Here is a 23,476-nt window from a genome sequence, read left to right on the forward strand (position 1 = left end):
ACAGGTTCTCATCCTGCTGCCGCTTCTGCACGATCTGCGTTTATCACACTGCACCGCGCGCGAACAAACTTTTGTGTTATAAATTGGACAAGCAGCCGAGAGGAGCCTATCTCCGCTCCCTTTCTGCCGCCCGCGTGATTTTCACTAAAAAACTTCCAAGAGGTACCATGCAAGTTTATTTGGCTGTGATATTCGCGTATGGTGTGTCAGGTAAGCTCAGCAACTTCTCTTTTAGACGAAACGACTTAGTTGTAGCTCAATCATTGCCTTTCAAATGCTATCGCTCACAATTTGTCAATCATATCGGCTCTGATTGCACAAATTTAATAAGACAATCGGTACACGTCAGCCTTGACGTTATCAGAGTCACTACATCTGAAATCTTCACCTATAACTAAAAGACAGATAAAAACGCGACGAGCTTTTAAGAGGGTTTTTATCGAACGGGATGCCACTGCATCAGTAGGACCTCCCGAAAATAATGATTTTGCAGTTTAAACCTTGTATTGGTTTTTTAAATCGCTTTATTAACGTTTTGGAGGCAATGTTCCACCCACAGTAACTGCCTGAATATTGTTATCTGGAAGTGTAATAGACTGTAATCAGTACGTTCTGTTATGAGATAGCCTATCTTCAGTTACAAACCCGATTTTAACAGACAGCAGTCCTGTTTCACACTGATGTGAAGCAAACTAGGGCTGAAGATCTTTGTGTTTTTTGCATTGTGCGTGAGGTTACTCAGTAGTGATGGGGATCTAATGTCTTGTAGAATTCTTGCCTTTTTTATGCACTTTAAGAACCATTGCAGCGAATGAGGCGTGTAACAGCCTCCATCACTACTGTAATCTGTGAGCCTTTATCACCCACTGTCCAGTAGTTATGTGTGCATGCTGAATTAAGGGCAAGTGCAGGGTTACAGGAACTAGTTCAGCCTTGAGGAATGAATGTATCCCCGCACTGAATTCAAACTGCCAATGTTGTACTGACTAAAAAAGACAGCAGTTCTTCACTTGGGCAGAATCCCCTTAACAATAACCTGTCAGGTGAAGATATTACTTTCACTCCATAGCGCATTGGAGCTTTAATCCACTGTCTGTATTTTGTCTTAATCAATCAATGTTTTGCATTTCAGCTGTAAAACAAAAGTGTGCACAACAATTGACTTAATTTGCTGAGAAGGACAGTTGCTAAGCTGATCCACTGCAATGATGAAGGGTAAATAGACTAGAAAATGTTTGGTGCACTGGAATTTGATGTTTGCTTTAGACATCTTCAGTGGTAATTGAATTCTTTAGCTTGGCTGTAAGACCAATTTAACTTGCATTGGAGTTTTGTCAGTAAGTGGAGTTTGGCTGTAAAACAGGCAGCCTTCGTCAACACATTGATACTGCTTATACACTCATGATAGTGTAAGGCACTGGTCAAGACAGGAGTTGTATGACTCTGTACATGTAAACCTTGTGAAAAAAGGAAGCAACCAGTAAAGAATCTCTTCATGTTATCACAGTCAACAATGATAGGCTACAGTTCACAAGCCCACAGAGTAACGCCCGAAAGACCCTAATTCACAGTCCGTCTGCCATCCAGCTTTGTTGAGCCATCGCTGAGCATTTGTGGCTAACCATTGCCTGTGGATTTTGCGATGCGCCTGGCACTGCTGGCTTTAGTTGGACCTTATCAGCTTCTGTTTGGCTGACTCAGCACTGAATCAGCTGTGGAGGCAGTGAGTGAGAGAGCTATATGAGTGGCTGTTTTTCCTAGCAAATCATTGTTTGCGCCCATTTAGTGTGCTTTCTCTTTATACTTACAATATTCCTTTTCTCTCCACAAGCAAAAGGCCACTGGCTGACAGTCTAAGCAAACTTGACAGTGTCGGGTTGATTATTTTATCGGACACATAATTCTTATTCTTATTTTATATTTATATTTCAAGAAAGACAGATAACTAGTGGTGTGAAAAAAAATAATATTTATGGCCAATCTTCTATTCTATGAACACTTCCATGAGGACAATGAACTGTACTAGAATCATTTGTTTTGTTTGTCTTTCCATAATGTTTGCTACAGTGCAGGACATAAAACATGAAACCTGAACTTGCAAGTTCAGCATTTTGCTGTCTTAGGTGGACTGGATATTCATGTGCTGTATGGGAATGGTCTGCACAGTATGTTTTTAATTTGTAATATTTGTAATTTGTAGAAAAGTCCAATGCCCATTGCTGCATGATCATCCAAGACATCTCTTTTTGATTTCTAGTTTTATAACTTTATGGTCTCTTCTGCCAACTCTGACAGTGCCCACTAGCTGGTTGGGTGGTTGACAGTGGACGTCTTCATGGCAGTGTCTTTTCCTGCTTTTTGTATTGTGTATCATACAATTTAACACAATTATCTAATTAACACATTAGAGGATGCCTAGTTCTAAAAGGAATTTAATATTGCCAAGTATTTACAAGTTTAAACTCCAGGGAATGGTGATTTATTTGACATTTGTTTTAGAAAACAGAAATCGTACAACATCCTCCCATCTGGGTTGGAGACAGAATTGCCATGGAGTGATGCATTAGTATGGCTCCTGCCTGGTGGGAATTTCACAGTTAAGTGCCAGCACTTAACTGTACCTTCACCATTGTAAATACGATGCATGTCTAAAGCAAAACAAAGCCAATAATGGAAGCAGATCTCTTGTGCTTTGATTGAAAACCATATTATTTGAGAATTGTTTGCTGCACATATAAACAAATAGTCAGAGCTTTTCATAGAAACCACTGCCATCAGAATTCAATTCAATGTATTATTTCATAGGTAAATTGTGATTTATGTGAGAAACGTTAAATGGTGTAACACATTTCACTTATCTTACCTCCTCTATACTTACTTTTTCTGCTTCAGTTAGATTTTCTATATTTCCCAGAATGTCTTTTAAGAGTGGGGGTAAAAAGATTTAGATTTGGTTTATAAATGACCAATGTTGTAAACCTTTAGTGATGTGCAAAACAACAAAAAATAAAAGCATATTTGTGAATATTCTTTTTAAGAGAGAGAAGTTGTGTTTCTTATTTAAAAGTATATGTTATGTGACCTCAAGTTCTTACGGAAAATGAGAACGGAAAAGTTATTTTGTTAAGCAGGACAAATATTTTCTATTAAAACTAGTAATTTTAATATGTTGTTCCGCTTTCAGCATTCAGAAATATATTACTGAAGTGCTTTTATCGCATAACTTTACAACTAATAATAAGTAAACTAAAAGTTATGTGTGAAATCTTAAGCCAGTGCATACACCGCTGTCCTTGGACACATGGGTAGTTGGGAAAAAAAGCTGAAAGTAACTTGGCATAGCTTTCTTCACTTTTTGATCTATTGTGCTTTAAGGCGTGGCTGATCACGCTGAGTGATAATTATATTTTATAATATGATAATAATAATATTTAATAATATGTAAATGTAATACCTACATACTTTTCATTAGCTATCTCCTGAGACATTGGTCAAAATGACTGTGGCTGCACAACATAATGGACTGTTAGAGATGCTGGAGATGATTTTCTTGTGTTTTAGCTGTAAACAGGATGTTAGGACCAGAGGTCTTGATGTGAAATTGTAAGATAGATGTGGAGTTTTTACATGATGGAAGGTGGGTTGTCTTAAAACCTGTGATTGATTGATCATTTTACAGATAATGAAAAGTGTGTGATTTTGATGTAAAATACTCAGAAATGCTCTTTTTTTTTCTTTTTTTTTACAGAGACAGTACGTCATATGGTAATACATAGCATGAAACACATAGCATAACTGAAGGCACCATTAAACCGCACAGAAAAGTTAGTTATGATTTAATGGGGCCCTAAACTCTCAAATTTTCTTCAGGATTTTACTTACATCTTCATTGGAAAGAGCTGTTATTCAGAGAGGTCAAATGCAGCAATAAGACGTTTCAAGTGAGAAGCAGGTCACACAGTCTTTCAGGGCCTGACAGGATGCTAAATTTTTTATTAGCTTTGAATAAATGTTGTATAATGAACATTTATATTTATGTTGCAAAAGTCGAATAAAAAATTATTAAATCAGCAAATACTTTTACTGCACAATTTCGTCTGGTGTTTACTATAGACAGAAGATTGATACCTTCTAATTAAATTATTGATATTTTCAAATTACTAATGTTATTAACTCAAAAAACATGTCACTAATCAGCTCTGTGTGTACTGAAGCGTCCCAAGCTCTTTGTGACTGCTTCTTGATACCTCTTCTCTATGTTTGGAAGCCCAGTACACGTATATTGAATACATCACAATTATGCTTACAAAGTACTTTACAAAGATGCAGAATACATTTTAAAAACTAGGGATGGCTGGATAAGAGAGCTCTTGTTGGGACATAATGCCATGGTAAATCAATGATTTAACATGAAGATGAACTGTCAAGTCCCTTGTAGGTGATGGGAAAAAGTATTTTCTTAATTGGATCTCAGTGCAGGTTTGGCAGTATAGGTCAAATGTGTAATCAGCTACCTCGTCATTGGCCTGTCTGCTGTATTTTGAACCAGAGTACTCACTATGGTAGATGAGTGAAAAATTCAACAAAAAAAAGGCAGGATGAAATGAATAATTTTATCTCCCAGGCATTCAGCGTGAGGTCTGTTTTTTCTACATTTACCACATTTGTCAGGCTGTGCCATTTGTTTTATGTCTCTATAATTTAGACTCTATTGTTAAGTACAACAGTAGCCACACAAGACTGATGATGAAGGAAACAAAGCAACTTAACTTGGATTGCACAAAGAACAGCTCCCTCAAGTGCTGACAGAGTCCAGTGACATGGGTTTGGATAAAAGCTTCCTTAATGAGAAGCACGGACGCCACATGTTTACTGACATCTTTGTCAAGGGCTCTCAATATGTCTCTGCTAAAAATGAGTGGCAAACATTTTGCGTTCACAATCATATTCTTGGATTTTCTGCTTTGTTTATAGCACTCAATATCACAGACGAGAAGGCATCATGCCCCCTTGGATATTTCCCCTGTGGCAACCTGACCGTGTGCCTTCCACAGCTCCTGCACTGCAACGGCATCGATGATTGTGGAAATCAAGCAGATGAGGAGAACTGTGGTGAGTCATTGTTTCTACTTGAACAAATATTAATATGACCATGTGCTGTATAACCTCAGGCACATCACATCTTTGACCTTTTTGAGAATTAATTAAGTAATGCCATACTGCAGACCAGAAAACAAAGTGATGTTTCCTTGAAAGTATGTAACTATGGTTTCACTAGCAAAGACAACATTATAAAATAAAAAGATTTCTTTCTTAAAATGCCAGGTAAGGTTTGATGAATGATGACCAGGGATGAGGATGAATGAGGACCAGATGATTGAATGGGAGCTCATTGAATGGGAGCTGATGATACTATGTGTGTGGGTTTGTGGGGAAACACGGGGAGTGGGACTCAGCATGGAGGCATGTCTCATTGAGGCTTTGTGGCTGCACCTTTGGTTCCTGAAATGAGAGGGAAGGACAATAAACAGGGAAGTAAGGCGGGGAGAAGTTGCTTATTGAGTTTAATTCACTACCACAAAATGTATTTATAGCCATCAAGGCAACATGTCCTGCTAGGCATAAAAAACATGTATTTGATAAACTACACATAAAGAGAGGTAGCTATCAGCACAGTTTATACTGATGAGTATTTGAATGGGCTGATTTACTTCTGCACAGGTCCAGTTTTGCAAACCCATAGCTGCCCTGTACCTTCAAAGCTTAACAGACCCGACCCAGCCTGTACCAAAGAATAGATAGAAGGTTGTTGGTGTAAGCAGTGTCAGGATACTGTAAGGGCACGCAACAACCTGGTGAAATAAACAAATTTTTAAAACAGCATAGTAAAACATGCAGATTGTGTAATTCATGTTTTCAATGGATTATGTTCACTTGTGATTCTGTCATTTCAGTATAACTCATTGGTTGAGGCTTGTACTCTAATACCTTCAAAGTCCTGTGTATTTTATGCACAGTGTAAAGACCTTTGTTAATTATTTAACTCATATGCCACGGCACAAGGATTTAACATCAAATTACCTTATGTCCTTTATTATATAAATATTTTAGTCTCTTATATAATTTGGTAAAGAGGTATATATCAATTACTGCAACACTGTACATTACTTTAATTTCTATTTCTGTTTTCCTTTTGTCTCTCCCATTCATTTTACCATTCACTAATTTTACCTATAAATTTATTTTTTACCCTTTATGCAGGTTATTGAAGTAACCACAACTCTCTCAAGTCACTCTTGTTCAGTATAGATACAGAATAAATCTATGAAGGATAGAGTTTCCTACCAGGCATTTTGCAGAGAAATATAGAGAAAGTTGTTATTTGGTCTTACATTACAAGACATGTTGGATATTTTACAAGCATGGACTAGGTAAAGCAACAGTGAACAATTAACACACAGTTGCAGAGGTCATTTGGTACCATGTTGGTTTCAATTGGCCACATTAATAAGCCTCCTTTACATGCCACGCACCTGCTGCTGAAAATGAAAGACTTTATAAAACATACTGCTGCAGTAGAAAGTCAGAGCAGACACATACAGGGAGAGAGAAACTGAAATAGGTGGGGCTAGACTGACTAAAAAAAAGGTGGAGAATGATGTAAAATTAAAAATTGTGAAATAAGAAATAGACATAAGCCCTGCTAATACCCCACCCCCACCCACCTGGCTGACACCATCACAGTTGCACTCATTCACTTAAAGTCATTTTGTGGGAAATAATGAATCTTGGGCAAAAATAAATCATTATGTTATTACAGGTAATGCAGCTGTGTGATTCAGGGACATGACAGAGTTATTGTTAACAAAATAAAATACAATTTCAATCCAACAAATCCTACATATTATAAATAACACTTAAAATGTATAACCTCTTCATGTTGAAGCCTCCTCAACTCTGCTGAACCGCAGTTTGTGAAAACAGGCTTATGCATGAGTGATTTCCTGAATTTATCTTGAGGAGACAATCATCAATCTTGACTCCTGTGCTGAAACAGGTGCAGCTTATAAAACAGCTGTCAAATTATAATAAATGACAGTTATGAATTCCTCTGACTTCCGTTCATTCCCCAGGCTCGATTTAGTCATCCCTCAAGAAGGATTGTGAGCTGGTGTCAGCTTTGTGTCCTGTAAGTGCAGGTGGTTTATGTAGTTATGTAAGTTAAAACCATTTCACTGACTTTTATATTAACAGAAAAAAAGACATATTTAACAGTATGACATCACAAATATGATATATAAATGTAAATATGATAGTACATTGCTGCTTACACAGTTACAGAAACCTTACTCAGTAGTCAACGGCCCTCTTGTCCCTCTTAGAGGTGTACTTACCTGTAATAGACTGGGAACTGTGTATCACTGAGTGTTGATTGTCTAAAAACACAGTTCTTAAATCCAGTTGCAGGCAAAGCTGTAGTTACGCTCCCATGCAGAGAGGAGAAAAACACTTCACATAGTTCTTTCATCATCCTGTGGCATGAATCTTAACCTATGTAACACTCTCCAAATTAAACTCTTTACTGTCTTGTGAAAAAAGCTGCCCAGTGACAGAATTATACTGAAGCTCTTGTAGAAAAAAATAGGGGAAACATAATGAATTAGTGGATGGTGGAAGCAAATCAATGTGCTGCAGCTGGCTATAGCAAAACAGCAACAATTGTGAATGTGACAGAACAAACCTTTTGGGGGAAAGGCTGAAAGCTGCCAATGTCCTCATATTTAATGAAGGATTATAGACGTTATCTCTGACCTTGTGTTGATCTCTGCTGTTGACCTAGACATTGCAACCAAATCCTCAATATTTCCCCACAATTCACACACCACCTGAACTTTAAAGCTGCACAACTTACTTTTTTATATTAATAATAGAAAAAATGATTTGTGTAATGTGAAAGGGGGAATTCATTGTGATGAACCCACAGATAATTATCAACCGACCCATTATTTCCCCACAGCTTTACAGAGCGGTTTAGCATCTTTCAGCCAAGCGGAAACCTCTGGGTCTGAAAAGTAAAGCCAATGTAGAAGTGCCTTAAACCTGCATTCGTTATAATAACTAGCAGGGGGCGACTCCAGTGGTTGCAAAAGGAAATCTGTTTCCACTACAAATAATGGCAAAATGACCCTGCTTCTCCCTTGATTTATAACCTCAGTAAACACTTTCCAGATCAGTTTATGATCTCAAACGTTTCAAGTCTTCTTCAATACAGCATGAATTTGTAAATTATGGTTCCATTTAAAGGAAAAGAGACCACAAAGCAGGGTATGCTTTAGGTCGGGACTACCTTGTGAGTGACAAGTCGCGCAAGTGTGCAATGTGTCTGGTACCACATCCATTTCTTTTATACGTTCAATGCTCTCAGCTCCTAGTTTTGTTTTAGGTTCTGCAATTTTACTGTTTTGATTTACTATCATGGCTCTCATCAACATCATTTCCAGACAAATGTTTTCAGGAGGGAAAAGCTCAAAAAACGCACTGTAAACCATCTGTTGAGCACCAAATGGCAGACAACTAGCTGGTAAACTGCTGGAGCATTTAGCGGCTAAAGAGCCACATATTTTTCTCAGGAGTTGGGGGGTAACGAAACAGAGCTAAAAGGAGAGTGAATATTGGACTTTCATTTATCAGAGGGAAATAAACATGATGTAAAATTAATGCTAATGCTGCTTTATATCTATCTATTCAGTCATACAACACATTTTACTCTAACCTTTATAAGGAAGATTTGGCACCTGTTATGTGGAAGTTCAGTCAGTGTTGATGGTAAATATAGTCCATTGAAGAAATAAATTCCTCAGTGTGTGTTATATTGACAGAGAAAGCAGTGTTCTCCTGCTCGCTGAGCCATGCCAGCAGTGCCTACATGTATCCGGTGCATTGTGTGCGAGCTTTTGACGCCCACATCCATTCAGCAGTCCATTACAGCTGTGAGCAAGCTAGCTGCTGGTTGTTAATCAAAGTTACATACCATTGTCAACCATTGTCAAAAGAAACAGTTAACAGAATTAGGGGAGGGTGATATGGCCCTAATCTGATCTGTGATAATGATATTCTTGACTAAATGACAAAATACTGAAAAATATTTTTGGGTTTAGACCTCACAATAGCTGTTGAGCTCTCCTTGTGGAATTTTTGTCTCTCCTCGCTCTCACCCGGACGCTTCTGCTTGCGGTGGTGAAATTAGTTTGTTGTATTTTCCTCCTTCATCATTACAGTCGTCTTGTACTTCTTACATTGTTACCATGGTTTGTTGTGCATCTGATCTTTTGTAACCAAACCACATTACTGAAGTCGTTCCCTTTTTTGGAACTAACTTTTCTGACATGCAGCCGGTAGCAATGTTATTATCACTTTCAGCCATGCTTGTAGTTGCAGTGTGTAACGGTATCACGACACAAATATACTGTTTTACTATTTCCTTTTTTAAGCAGCACTGGTTGCTCCCTCACAGCATGTCTGTCAAATTTGAGTTATGTTCTTGTTTTAGTTTCACACGGGGAGGACATGCAAACTCCACACAGAAAGCCCGGGGCAACAGGGGTTTGAACCCACGACCCTCTTGCTGTGAGGTGACAGTGCTAACCACTGCCCCACCTCGCTGTCTGGGCAGATCAAATGTCAACAAATATTTCTTGAAATGAGTAATTGGAGATGAACAATTGTAGCTATACCTACAGGTTTTTCATATCAGCCTCTAACTCTAGACCTTTTGGATATATTACTCTTGTCAGGGGGAACACGTTGCTAACCTTAAAGTTTGAAGGTCCCTGATAAAATCCTCTTGGGGCATTTAGACTGACAATCCCTTTTCAAGCTTCCCTGACCAACAAAGCCCCTAATTCCCTCTGGACAAGTGTTAAGGTTAAATGCATCAATCTCTTAAAGAATTTGAGGAATTAGGTATTTTTGCACTGCTCCTGCCAAAGCCACTGCCCCAGACTAAAATAAAATGTTGAATTGTTTTTGACTCTATCTTTCAGGCAAACAGATTTATCAAGCTACATTTTGGAGTCTGATTGAGCCAGCAGGTTTTAGAAACAGAGAGAGCATTATTCTGTCATTATGGGCTTTTCACATATGATTTTAATGGTTTCTTGATTCCATAATTTTGGAGGTGTTTTAAAGACTTAATCAGTGCAAATTTGTCAAACGGCCTCAATCAGTCAATAAATCTTGCTGAAAATATTATGCAGCTTCATGCATGTGTTGAACATTTTAGATAGAACAGGCACAAGTGCTAGGGGTGCAAGGGGATAGTCTGATATTTGCCTTTTTGTTACCTCTCCGTTATTCAGTCTGACATCATCATGAGTCTTGCTAGCTGTTTTCAGGAGTAAAAAAAATAAGTCAATATTGACTATTGGTTTCACACTGGAAACCAACTCTGGTCTTCTGGGTTTAAGTCCTGCGCTGACCCTTCCAACCATGCCCGACCTCTTCCCCACGCTAACAATTCTCACGCTTTACACTTTGTCACCTGACTATAACGGCACATCAAAATATTACGCTAGAGGTACGCAACTAGCCAAGCTGACGTATTTGACGCGTTGGGAGTGAGAACGAACTGTCAGAGCCTCACCTTAGAGAGCCTTCAGTGTGCACTTTGACTGAAAAAGTAGGTGATGTAATGAGTATCTGTCCACAACAGTGAAAACAAGCTCAAAGTGAGAGAAAGATTTGCCTGGGTAACCTTCATATACACAAGAGGTAATCACAGTGGCATAATTCCTTTACAATGCAATAAAATTCAATACAGTAGCCCTGAAATTAACTTACTAAAGGTAATTCTTGAAATTGGACCCCAAGGTGTAATTCCTGGTACCAAGGATGTTGGCATATTTGCAAAGCATGCTACACTTGAAGTGTATATTGTTACTGGCCGATCTAGGCTATGGGATAGGATATAAAACCTGATACCTTGCCTCCCAATATGATTGCTTCAACAACCAGAAGGTTGACAGAAAGAGACTGTATCAGTATCGCCAATTAGTCTGACAAGGTATTGAGTCAGATGTTATCACTGCTGATGAGAGAACAGCAGTGTCTGTTTGCTACCTGCAACTTTGCAAAATAAGCTCTTAATTCACATGTAAAAACAGTCAAACTTACCTCTGTGACATTGAAATAGCTTTTATTAAAATAGCTCTTCTAATGGTGTGGAGCACATTTAAAAGCATACCATTCTTACATTTTTGCCAACAATGGTCCTCAGATTACCTAGACTCCTGTACCTAGATTCACTGTACTATTTGGCAGGCCTCCAACTGATAAATAACTGAAAGCCAAGTGATCTAGAAGTTTGTGCAGAAGCAGGAAAAGCCTGACAGTTGAGGTTTTGAATAAAATTGTAAAAAACAATAAAATAAAATGCTGTATTATTTCTAGGTTTAAGCACTATAAACATGTGTTGCAGGAAGTTTTTTACAACTTTATCAAATGTCTTTTTTAGTAACATCAGTGGAAACAAAAATGAAGCAGATTCTCATAGTGTGTAATAGTGGTGAAAATCTGTGTATGCATGTGTTTTAAGGAATGTAGGTGGTGATCATGTCCTTGGTTTGATGACTATGAAAGAGAATAAACAAGTTTCACGAAAGGAGATGAGAGAGGAAAACTCTCTAAGTGGTTTATTGAATTCAGAGTGATCACCAAATAAAACTTGTGATTGGGAAAAGTCATCACGATAGCTTGATTATTGCTAATGGCAATTTCTCTGTACAAGAGCAATTCCTTGTACTGCATTTTTTTTGTTGCGCATGAACCATTCAACCGTTATTTTTGTTATGTAGTTACAGAGCTTTGCATTGCACAGGTTGTGCTCTGTAAGTTAAAAACATGTTACAGTTCTATTGTTGACCATGTAAATTTACAGTATTATTTAGTTAACTTTACACTGGGTTTGAAACTCAACCGGGTTTGTTGACTTACAGTAGTTTATAAGCTGTCATTAATTGTAGACGCATTGTACAGTAGGCTACATGGTTGTGCTCTGTAAGTTAAAAACAGACAGATTTATTGTTGATTATGCAACATCACAGTTTTATTGACTTACAGTTTTTAATAAGCTGTCATTAATTGCATTGCACATTACATGGTTGTGCTCTCACTATTCCTTATAGCTATGAAGTTTTATTAGCAATCTGGATTGAACGCAGCAGGTGATACAACATTCATAAAAACCATGAGAGACTTGAGACTTGACTTGGACTCTAGTTCAGAGACTTGAGACTTGACTTGGACTCTAGCTCAAAGACTTGTGAGCATCTCTGACACTTACAAACTATGCTAACATAGTTGTGGCTAGCAGGCATACAAGATTTTATCATGGCTGCAACATAGGGGGCAAGTTTATTTGTATAGCACATTTAAACAACAAGGTAATTCAAAGTGCTTTACATAAAACATAAAAGCAACAGGGAAATATAAAAAAGTTTAAAAGCAACATAGGGAAATTGAAAAAATACACATTAAAATATAATAAAAGTTACAGTGCAGTGTACATTCAGGGCTAAAAGAGTTAAATGGAAAATAAAAACAGGCTGAGGGGTTGAGCAAATAATTGAGTTACAATTATTTTGTAGTGAAGTACACTTTATCTACTGTCTCTAGCTAGTCTTTACTCGGGTCCATAGCAATCTTTGGGTCCACTGAAACTCCAAAAACCCTTGGACACTACAGAGAAACCAGGACATGTCTGTCCGCAGGCCGCTTTGATCCAGTTATACTCTGGACCCACCTGCGCGTTTACAGGTGGACAGAGGTTCCTGCAAATCACTCGGGCGCGAGATTTAAGACCACTTCCTTCACTCTGTTCAATCTCACTCTCATTATCTTTTCACTCAACTACCTACTCATTTCTCACCGTGTAAATATTTAATTAAAAGCAATGGTAAAAAGAAAAGTCTTCAGTCTTAATTTAAAAGAACTGACAGTTTCAGCAGGCCTGCAGTTATCTGAGAGGTCTGGATGGTTCATAAAGAAGCAAAAGATCAGAAATGTATTTTGGCCCTAAACCATTTAGTGCTTTATAAACTAACAGCAGGATTTTGAAATCAATTCTTTGACATACAGGAAGCCAATGTAAAGACCTCAGAACTGGAGTGATGTGATCCACCTTTTTGGTCTTAATGAGGACTCGAGCAGCAGCGTTCTGAATCAGCTGCAGCTGTCTGATGGATTTCTTAGGGAGCCCTGTAAGGACACTGTTACAGTAGTTGAGTCGACTGAAGATAAATGCATGGATAAGTTTTTCCAGGTCTTGCTGAGACATAAGTCCTTTAATCCATGATATATTCTTCAGGTGATAGTATGCTGACGTTGTAATTGTCTTAATGTGGCGCCTCAAATTCAGGTAGGTCCATGACTACACCAAGATTTGTGGCTTGATTTGTGGTTCTTAACATTACAGATTGAAGTCGAGCACTGACTTTCAATCGTTCCTCCCTGGCTCCAAAAACAAAAACTTCAGTTTTATCTTTGTTTAATTGGAGAAAATTCTGGCACATCCAATCATTGACCTGCTCAATACAGTTACTCAGCACCCGTATGGGATCATAGTCCCCTGGTGAAATGGTTATGTAAATCTGTGTGTCATCTGCATAATTATGCAAACACATTTTGTTGTTTTTCATAATCTGAGCCAGTGGAAGCATGTAAATGTTAAACAAAAGAGGCCCCAGAATGGAGCCTTGGGGAACTCCACATGTCATTTTTGTCAGCTCAGATGTGTAATAACCTATAGACACAAAGTAGTCCCTGTCCTTTAAGTAGGATTCAAACCAGTTTAGTACTGTGCCAGAAAGTCCAACCCAGTTTTCAAGTCTGTCTAGTAATATGTTGTGGTCGACCGTGTCGAATGCAGCACTGAGATCCAATAATACTAGGACTGAAATTCTGCTACTGTCAGTGTTTAAATGGATGTCATTTAAGACCTTGACAAGAGCCTTCTCAGTGCTGTGGTGTGGTCAAAAACCTAAATGGAAGACATCAAAACAGTTATTTAGTGCCAAGAAAGCACTAAGCTGTTGAAAAACAGCTTTTTTAATGATTTTACTTAAATATGGGAGATTTGATATGGGCCTATAACTGCTCATTAGTGAACTGTCCAGATTGCTCTTTTTTAAGAGTGGCTTAATGACTGCAGTTTTCAGGGCCTGTGGGGAAAAAACCTGAGAGGAGAGACATGTTGACAGTTTGTAGTAGATCTGAGGCCATGCATTTAGACACATTTTTGAAAAAACATGTTGGCAGAATATCAAGGCAGCATGAGGAGGATTTCAGATGTTGTATTATGTCCTCCAGGTTTTTATGGTTAATAGAATCAAATTGTCTCATGCTATATGAATTGTTTTTAAGTGGACACAGGGACAAGACATATCCTGTTACTGACATGGAGGCACTGATTGCTTGTCTAATTGTTTGTCTGTGAAGAAGGAGGCAAATTCATGTTCTAAGCCACATGGCCCAATGTAAGCAGCTTGTTTGTCTGTGTTGACAACTTTTGTTAGAAAGTGAAGTGAACTAAATTTAAATGTAAAACTACATTAAAAAAGGGTGTATTAAAAGAAATGGATTTGTTCTAGTATAAACAAATCATCAATTAACATAGGTCAACGTTCTTTGTATAAAATAATGTGTATTTTATATGTGTTTAACAGAAAGTGTGAATGTTATATAGGCCTAAGTCTGCAATAGTAAAGTTCCTTTCAATTTCAGTTTGTCTATATAGTGGATTTAAAGTAGTTGATTGTATAAGACCCAGCAAAACCAAAGAGAATGACTAGTTCACTTGTGAAAAGCAATTTTATGAAGTTACAGAGAACTTAGCAGAGGATGCCTGACATCTAAAATAATTTGAACCATATAAAAACACTCTTAAGTAACATTAGCAGTAAAGTAATTACTTTGAAGTAGCCTAGGCTTTTACTTGACATACAGTGGGTTAATAAGACTTATTTTTCAGTGTCAACACTCTGACTTCTTGCATTTAATTAAATATTATAGCATTTTTCCTATAAGTGAAAATATATCAATTATATTATTTATTAATGCACATATATGTGTTTCTTGTATCAAAAGATGACTTGTGTATCTCAAGTAGTTTGTGAGTTATTAAGGAAAATGTAAGAAATGTTACAATTGCCCCGGTCTCCCCTACTAATTTGTTCCGGGCAAAATTGTAATCAAAACATTTAAATATAGCACTAAATGTTGTTGGTCAGCGTCTAGTCAATGTACTTGCCACACAAACGGTAACAGTCTGCCGCAAAGTAGTGAGAGAATAACAGGACACACCTGACCGCGACACAGACACCTGTCGCTCTCTTTGCTGTCTCTGTCCCCCTCGCTCAGAGACACTTTGCTCTGTTTGACTGTCTCTCTGCTCCAGGATGCTTAATTCCCTCTGAAGTGGCTGTGAGCTGCACTTTATCAGAGGTGTTGAAGTGAACATGTGTGTGGATGTGTGGTGATATTTCTGTCTGATCACAATTGTTTTTTTAGTTTCGGTTTTCTACCTCTGATGAAGAGCAGTGAGCTCGTCCCATCCAGTACAGTCCCAGACGGGCTCTGGGGCTATCAGACGGTCTAAAAGGTAGCTTTACTACCATATCAGCAGAGCAATAACGCTGGGTAATGCACAGCAGTAGGGCAGGTAGATTTTGTTAAAATATAATGACTTCATTCTCATATCTCGTAATATTATATCTCAAATTGTCATTCTGCAAATGTCAGAGAACACAGATATGTGGGAGAGATTTTTAATGCGCAGAAAGTTTTAAACATGAGCAGAAAAGCTGCTGAAACACAGGAGCTATTAAGGTGCACAGGTTTATAACTGAATTAAAATTAATTCATTTATCACTGAAGTGAAAAGGTGCAATGTGCACATTGAAAGACTTTAGGTTACTTCAGTCATGCTTGCATGTGTGTTGACTCAGCAGGAATGAAATAAAATAAAAAAACAGGAGAAACATATTTGACAGCAATACAGAATGCCTGAGAGCCTTACAGCACTATATTACACTTTATTTTTATTTTTTGAATTGTCACCTGAATTTTGTGTTTCCTTTTATAAAGACATTTCTTCAATGAATTGGTGCAATAAAATTCACCAAAATGCAGGAAATCTTTTTTTATTATTATTATCAGTAGTAATTAAAAAAATCATATTTAATGGCGTATGATACTTAATAATTAAAATGTAACTCAATGATTTATAGGGTTCAGTTTGACTAATGGCATAACAAGGTAGCAGTTTTTGAGGGTTGATACAAGTATGTCTCCAGAATGCAGGAAATTAAGTGTTTAATGTTTAAAATCTCCCCCAGACCCCCCTATCAACTACTTTGTCAATAAATGTTTTTCCCAAATACTAAGCCTATTAAAATATATTGTTGTCTTGTTGTCATGGCCCCACCATTTGTGCAGTGTCAAGTCTCATGGGCTACGAGTTTTGTCAAACCCCTAATCTAAGCCCTTAAAAGTAAGGATGGTGTATTGGTGAAGGATGTCCGACCGATTTTGGTGGGCTGCCTGGGCCAAAAATGCCAGGGGCGATTTTTTTGTCCCAGTCCAGCCCCACATGTCCCCTCTCAGTTCTGACGTACCGACTGGAGGAAAAGCGGCTCGCAACACTCTAGTTTAACCGCTCATTAAAGTTAGCGCTCCTCTATTGATAAACATGGCATTAGCCAGCTTTGTGGCAAATTTAGCAACGGGGAGCATCAACTTCTGAAAGTGATGTTCAAGAATATTTAGAAGTAATGAATTATAGGGAAATGAATGACAATCAAGTTTGTCAGCAGCGTAACCACCACTCACCTACCGTTACCATAAGATTAAACACACTGCTGTGAGCCTGGAGAAGGAAGTGAAAAACAGGATGGTTAGGGTGTATGGTATGGTAAGAGGAAGCAATGAGTGCTATTTTATTATTATTTAAGTTATGTAATTGATGTGACAAATGACTAACTCACTGAGAACACAAGTGTAAGATCTAACAGGAGCTACTCTCCGTGGCTCTGGTAGACTGCGGTCAGCTGATGTTGTGTTCTGTGATGCTGCAGTGTTATTAACAGAGGAGCTGCAAAGCGCCCTCTGGTGAGCAGACTATGCAACACTCATGACATGAGGGAACGATCCGACTCTCTTATTTCTCTTTTTTATAGTCATATACGGAACAAAATTAGAAATGCACTTTAGTTTTTGCCCCCATTCATCATGAGCTGAACTCAAAGATTTAAAGACTTTCTCCTATTTCTCTCAAATATTGTTCAGAAATCTGTCAAAATCTGTGTTAGTGAGCACTTCTCCTTTGCCGAAATAATCCATCCACCTCACCGGTGTGGCATATCAAGATGCTGATCAGACAGCATGGGTATTGCACAGGTGTGCCTTAGGCTGACCACAATAAAAGGCCACTCAAAAATGTGCAGTTCCATCACCAGCCTGACAACCAGCCACCCGGACAGCTGCTGCCACAATCGGTTTGCATAACCAAAGAATTTCTGCACAAACTGTCAGGAACCGGCTCAGGGATGCTCATCTGCATACTCGTCGTCCTCATCAGGGTCTCAACAAATGGCTCTGTCGATTTCCAGGTTTATTTTAACTTGCTTTGTGGAACAGATTTCCATAAAAGAACATTTCCTTGATTTGTTTAAATAAGCCTAACTTAACCTTATGAAGTACTCTATCCCTTACAGGTGGCTTTATCCTGTGTTTTTTTGTAGGAAAATACCAAGAAATATAAGTCAAAATGTTATGCATAAAATATCCATAGATGGCTACCAGGCACAGCAAACTGCAAAATACTGCAACCGTCCGTCACTGTCACTTCTCGCGGAAAACCTGTCCTGCACATCCTCCCCACCATGTGTGGAACCATAATAATTGACTGACTTTGGCTAACTCTTTCTCTCTGCCCTCCTGACCTTCTCAGACTGACAATCTGTGCGCAGAGTGACAACCGATTGTTTGGCTTTTCGTCAATGCGGCTTTCACTGCGCTGACATATGTGAGAGCCACACTGAGAGAAAGTGTCTTGGTGCTGAACAGCTCTTGCCTCTCATGCACAGTTTCCATCTCCTTTTTTCTTTTTAGCAACCTACCAGATGGCTTGCTGGTGCTTGTTAGCAAGGTGAAGAGAGGTGAAAAAAGTTGTCACTGGTTACATTTTTGCCTTTTCTCATTCAAGGATTCATCAAACATTGCATCAGTCTCTTGTGTGTTTTTGGCATTAGATTGGTGTAATCTTTCACACGACTGTGGTCTCTTACTCTGCTGCCAGCCAAAACTTCTTTCCAAATGATCAGGTTTGTGTGGGTTACCATAATTTAAAGGGTAGCAGCTGCTCAATCACTGTGACATCAGGGTGGTTGGAGGAAATTATTTGCAGGACTTTACCACAATTTTTTATCCCTTAGCATGTACATCAGTGCAGTTTTTTGTTTTGATTAATGTGCAGGCCTAGAGCTTTTATTTACAGAGAGAGGATAAATAATTTGTCTGAACCTCTTTCTTTCCATCATCCAGCAGAAAATAAAGACCCCATTACTCCTCTGAGAAACTCTACAAATCGCACGTTCCTGCCTGAAAATAGATCAGAATAGAGATTAAAGCTTTCAGCTTTAGTTCTTTCATGGTCCAACTGTTGCCTCCAATTTGTTGGTTGGTTTCAGCAGCAGTGCAGTTTCAGATGAGCTGTAGCATGATCAGTGAACTATTTACAACATTTTACTTTACCTGAACATCCTTTCCTTTCTTCACTTGCATTGGCACAGTTGGTTCCAAAAGATAAGATGGATATTCCTGGTTCATCAACGTTTGAAGGTGGGAGGAATAGGACAGAGAGGATGAACTGTTACAGAGATATCAACTCAAATGGATCAGCTAAATACTGTGTGACCAGTAGTGGTCTGGCCATCTGGAGCTGGGACAATTCCCAGTGGGCTGGCCAATCCCCCCCCCCCCCCGTTTGTTTATGTTTAGATTTTTAGATTTAGAAATCCAGGATAACAGAAAAACCTTGGCTTGACCTAGTGTGATAAGTGCATCCTGGCTTTATCAGTTTCATAAAGGCCAAACCAGGCTCAGTAGGAGCGACTATGTCAAGCCAGGTGTAAGTAATTCAGATAAATGGGCATCAACAGCTTTCTTCACGAGACCACACTGTCGATCACAGATTTATTGATGCCTAAATGGAAAAGACGTGTGCAGCATACTTTATACAATAAAAGCGTATGAAGAAGGTTTACGATGAAAAAAAGCACAAAATATTTTTAATACAAATAAAGTGACACGGGTGTAGTATTAATACAGAGAAAAAAGGCATGGCCAACAATAGAGGTCCGACTGATAAAGTAAGTAGCTAAAAATATCACTGCTCTTAACTGAAACCGTCAAAATCATAATTTTAACATTCATTGTAACGTTATGTCATACATTAAAAGTGAGCAGTGGACATTAATATGTCACTCAGCAAATGTATTTATTACAACCGTAGCCTAATCAGCATACTATCAATTAAATTGTAATTATGTAGCGCCACTGCACAACAAAATGTATCTCCTTTTATTGTATTTCTATATTCTATATATATTCTCTATTTTGTGTTAAAAAGTGGTGGGATTAGGGGCGTGACGGAGTCTGGAGGTCCTCTCCGTGACGTTTTTGAGCATTAAACACTTAATTTCCTGACTTCTGGAGAAATATTCTGTACCAATTTATGGTGGAAATGTCTTTATTTATATAAAAGGAAACACAAAATGCAGCTGGCAGGTGACAATTCAAAATATAAAAATATAATGCAGTAATCAGTAGCTTGTTCTTTGAGCATAAGTAAATCTTTTGGACAATGTACATTTTTTTCTCTATGTTTACACTGCATTGCATGTTTCTTATTGTGCAAATAAACCTTTCTTAAAGCATTTTTAGTTATTTAACATATAGCAATATTTGGTGCTCATAGAAAATACTGTATCATATTTGTAAGTTGACCTTGAGGATGGAGTCCTACAGTCTGATAGGTAGTAAGTATTACCTGAAGGATATCCACAGGTGAACAGTTCCTGGTGTGTTAATTGAGTGTTTTACAAACTGTCTGATGTCTGTCACATGTCTGAACACACACACAAAATAAAAGACCACCAAAACCCCCAGCACGACTTGGAGATAGATATGGAGATAAAAACAAATTCTGAGGAAATTGACTTGGAAATCCAGAAACTAGAAAGAGAAGTGATCATTGCAATGCACGCTGTAAGCATGACTGTAACACAATGTATGAATCATTGTTTTCTCTCTCAAGCTCACAGCAGATGAGTGATCCCAGAAAGAAAAACAGGTCAAAACACATTGTTGTGTCCTATCTATCTATCTATCTGTCTAATCCGCTATCTTGGTTTTGTGAAACAGCCCTCTGGAAAACGAGCTATAACAAAAAAGCAGAGTTTGAAAATGTTAAGGGTTGGGCTGAAAAGTTCAGAGACAAAAGAGTCAAAGGTCTTAGATGAAATGCAAGTAAATGTAATAAAGTAACCGACTCGTTCCATACTAGTAGTACGAGAGAGAGAGAGAGCCATAACAAGGGAGAGAGCCAAAAAGAGGGAGAGAGGGATGTAGGAGTGAGTAGGGGGAGCAGCCTAAAGACACAGTAAAGGTGATGTTGGTATAGACTGTATGAATAATGGTAAAGATATTTATAATAATGTTTATGTTTTGACAGTAATCTTAATGATAATAATAACAATAATACTAATGATAGGACTAGTAATAATAATGGTAGCAGAGGGTGTCAAGCAGGAACATGGGGGTGACTCCCAACCACAGCTCCAGAGCCAGAAACAACCTGCAGAAAGTGATAGGAGAGGAGAGGGACGAGAAAGCACAAGACTACGGGAAAGGGAAGAGGTCAAGTTAGTAATATGCATAGCAGGGAGCAAATTGTTAAATATATATATGTAAAATCATAAATAAATGATATAGAACTTTCTGGTTTTGCACATTAATATACCCATACCTTCTGTATAACATAATTATGTAAATAAGTAACTGTTTTTATTTTTATTCTAATTTTAAATATTTGTACATATGTTCTATGTGTGTGTGTGTGTGTGTGTGTGTGTGTGTGTGTGTGTGTGTGTGTGTGTGTGTGTGTGCGTGAGTATGTGTGTGTTTAGTATGAAGGCGGACGCAACTGTCATCTGTGCAGTCCTGTGTTGTAGAATGACAAATAAATGTACCTTGCGCCTTAATTCCCACTTCAGCAAGCTAAATGTACATCAGAGCAGTGTAAGCTGGTTTGTGTAAAAGCTTTCCCCAAATAGCATACATAAGACAGTGATTGGAAAAATATGATTTAAAAAAATGCTGCGCTTCTAAGATGAAAGGCTTATTCTGAGCCTGTCAGCAGTATTTTAAGTGGAACAATTAAAATATTGTAACACAGTATTTTTGTCTAATGACGAAGACAGACAGAAATATACACCCTTGGACCTGAATTTATCAAGCAGCTCAGAGTAGGAAATCAGACTAAGGATTTAAAACTTTCTTAACCCAGAATAACCAACCTGCCCTTTGAGGATTAGAGCTACAAAGCTTTCATCCTATTAAGAGTTCCAAGATTTTCTTAATAAATATAAATGGGGTTTTTTGAGTTACTAAATTATATGCACAGTCACTTTACAATACTATCATTGATCCTGGGCCCACTAAAGGATAGTGTTGCAATGGTACTTCTCAGAGTACTACAATTACCATAATTCTGTTACTACTAGCACAAGTCTGTTCTACCACTACTCTTAAGTATAAATGGGTTTAATGTTCTTGTTAGGTAAATGATTACTATCCTAATTTTGATTAATGTGTTTTATTTCCAAAGAACTTTTGTTTTTTGTTTCTCTTCTTTCGCTTGTGCCTTTTCTGAAATATTATTCTGTTTATGATTAATGTTAGCTGTGGGTTTGTGTGGTTTATAATGAGATATATGTTTCTGCAAGAAATAATACACATGCCCCGAACGAAAGTAACAGAAACAGAGTAAATAGCCATGTAGGCCTTAAATAGATTGTTTTAGAAAAACTTATTATTTTTTTTCTTTTTCAGAAAACATGAATTAATCAGTTAAGGTCTGACACTGAATGACAGCAACATGTATGAGGTGGCCAGATTAGATTTACATTTAGATTTAATGCATGTTGAAATGTGCTCAGACATCTCACTGCAGGATCTCATGGCTGTGATACAGTCACTACTTATACCAGAAACTTAGGATAGATATTTTGCTCCTATTTTCAATAAACATTGCCCTGATAGTTGACAACATATATGTACATTCTCAGATTCAATTTTGGCCCAGGATTTGAAAGGTTTTCAACACTGTATCACTTAGGCCGTTTATTAGATGTTTGCGGGCATAAAAAGATTCAGACATCTGAAAGATAAAGTGTTGTTTTTACCTAGGGATTTGCTAAACAAAGAGTACTGCTCCTAGGCTCAAAGTGAGGAGGATAAAACAAGTTTGCATTGGTGTTTTATAAGTTGTCACATGGGGAAGCCTTGTTTGAAAAGGGTAGGGAGGATGATGCATAGTCAGAGAAGACATACTGTATTGTCTCCAAAAAGCAGAAGGCACTATATATATGATAAAACCATAACACAACACAACAGTCTGTCACAGGAAACCATTCTGTAAAATCACAGGTTTGGTTTATGACACAGCCTCTCCATCACTGACAAAGTCACTTGAGAGGATATGAACGGAACAAATATTCACATCAGAAATATGCTCTTATACTAAGTTAAATGCTGCTTTTGAGCAGTTGTGAATCCAGTGGTTAGTTGAATGGCATTGCTTAGTCTCAGTAGCATGGATGTTTTTCTTCTTAGAGCTACAGAGTGGCATTCCCCCTGGAGTGTAACATCACCAAGGCTGCTTGCTTTGATTTAGTGTGCTTTTGTTCTCACATTTTAAAACAATGAAAAGCCAATGATGCTAATAGAAACAGCCTCTGAATTTGGTCCTTGATTTTCATAAAACACTCATTACCCCATGCAGTTTGCAATTGCAGTTGATAGGACCCTTATACAGTCAGTCTCTAAGTAATGACTGTGGCTCAGTGTGATTTAATGTGTTGATATGAAATGTTATTGTAGTGCCAAATGAAAAGTGCACTGATTGATAAATAATAAAATGTTTAATTCCAAAATGAAACATCTTGATACAATAAAAAACTATTACCATTGTTTCTTTTCTCAGTTATTTAAAGGTCTTTGTTTACCAAAATTATGTTAGCATTAACGGTGCCTTGTAGTTTTCTTGTAAACAATTGCAAGTTGTTTACATTCAGTGTTTCTCACCAGAACACATATTGTATCCTTGAGCTGTACAAAAAGTGTCGAGTGGGTTTCCCTC

At 37.9% G+C, this 23,476-nt stretch overlaps 1 protein-coding gene across 1 annotated transcript in view; it reads left to right on the forward strand.

The window, feature by feature from the left end:
* rxfp1 (relaxin family peptide receptor 1) overlaps positions 1-23,476 on the forward strand; it is an 83,555-nt gene continuing 60,079 nt past the window's right edge. Inside the window, exons 1-2 of the mRNA XM_038700335.1 lie at positions 1-210; positions 4,975-5,112. Of these exons, the coding sequence (XP_038556263.1) occupies positions 168-210; positions 4,975-5,112 (181 nt within the window). The 5' untranslated portion in view covers positions 1-167. The remainder of the gene's footprint in view (positions 211-4,974; positions 5,113-23,476) is intronic.

This window comes from Micropterus salmoides, unplaced genomic scaffold (genome assembly GCF_014851395.1).
Source record: "Micropterus salmoides isolate LMB-PRFRI ecotype aquatic unplaced genomic scaffold, ASM1485139v1 Ms_hic_scaffold_5, whole genome shotgun sequence".
Lineage (NCBI taxonomy): Eukaryota > Metazoa > Chordata > Actinopteri > Centrarchiformes > Centrarchidae > Micropterus > Micropterus salmoides.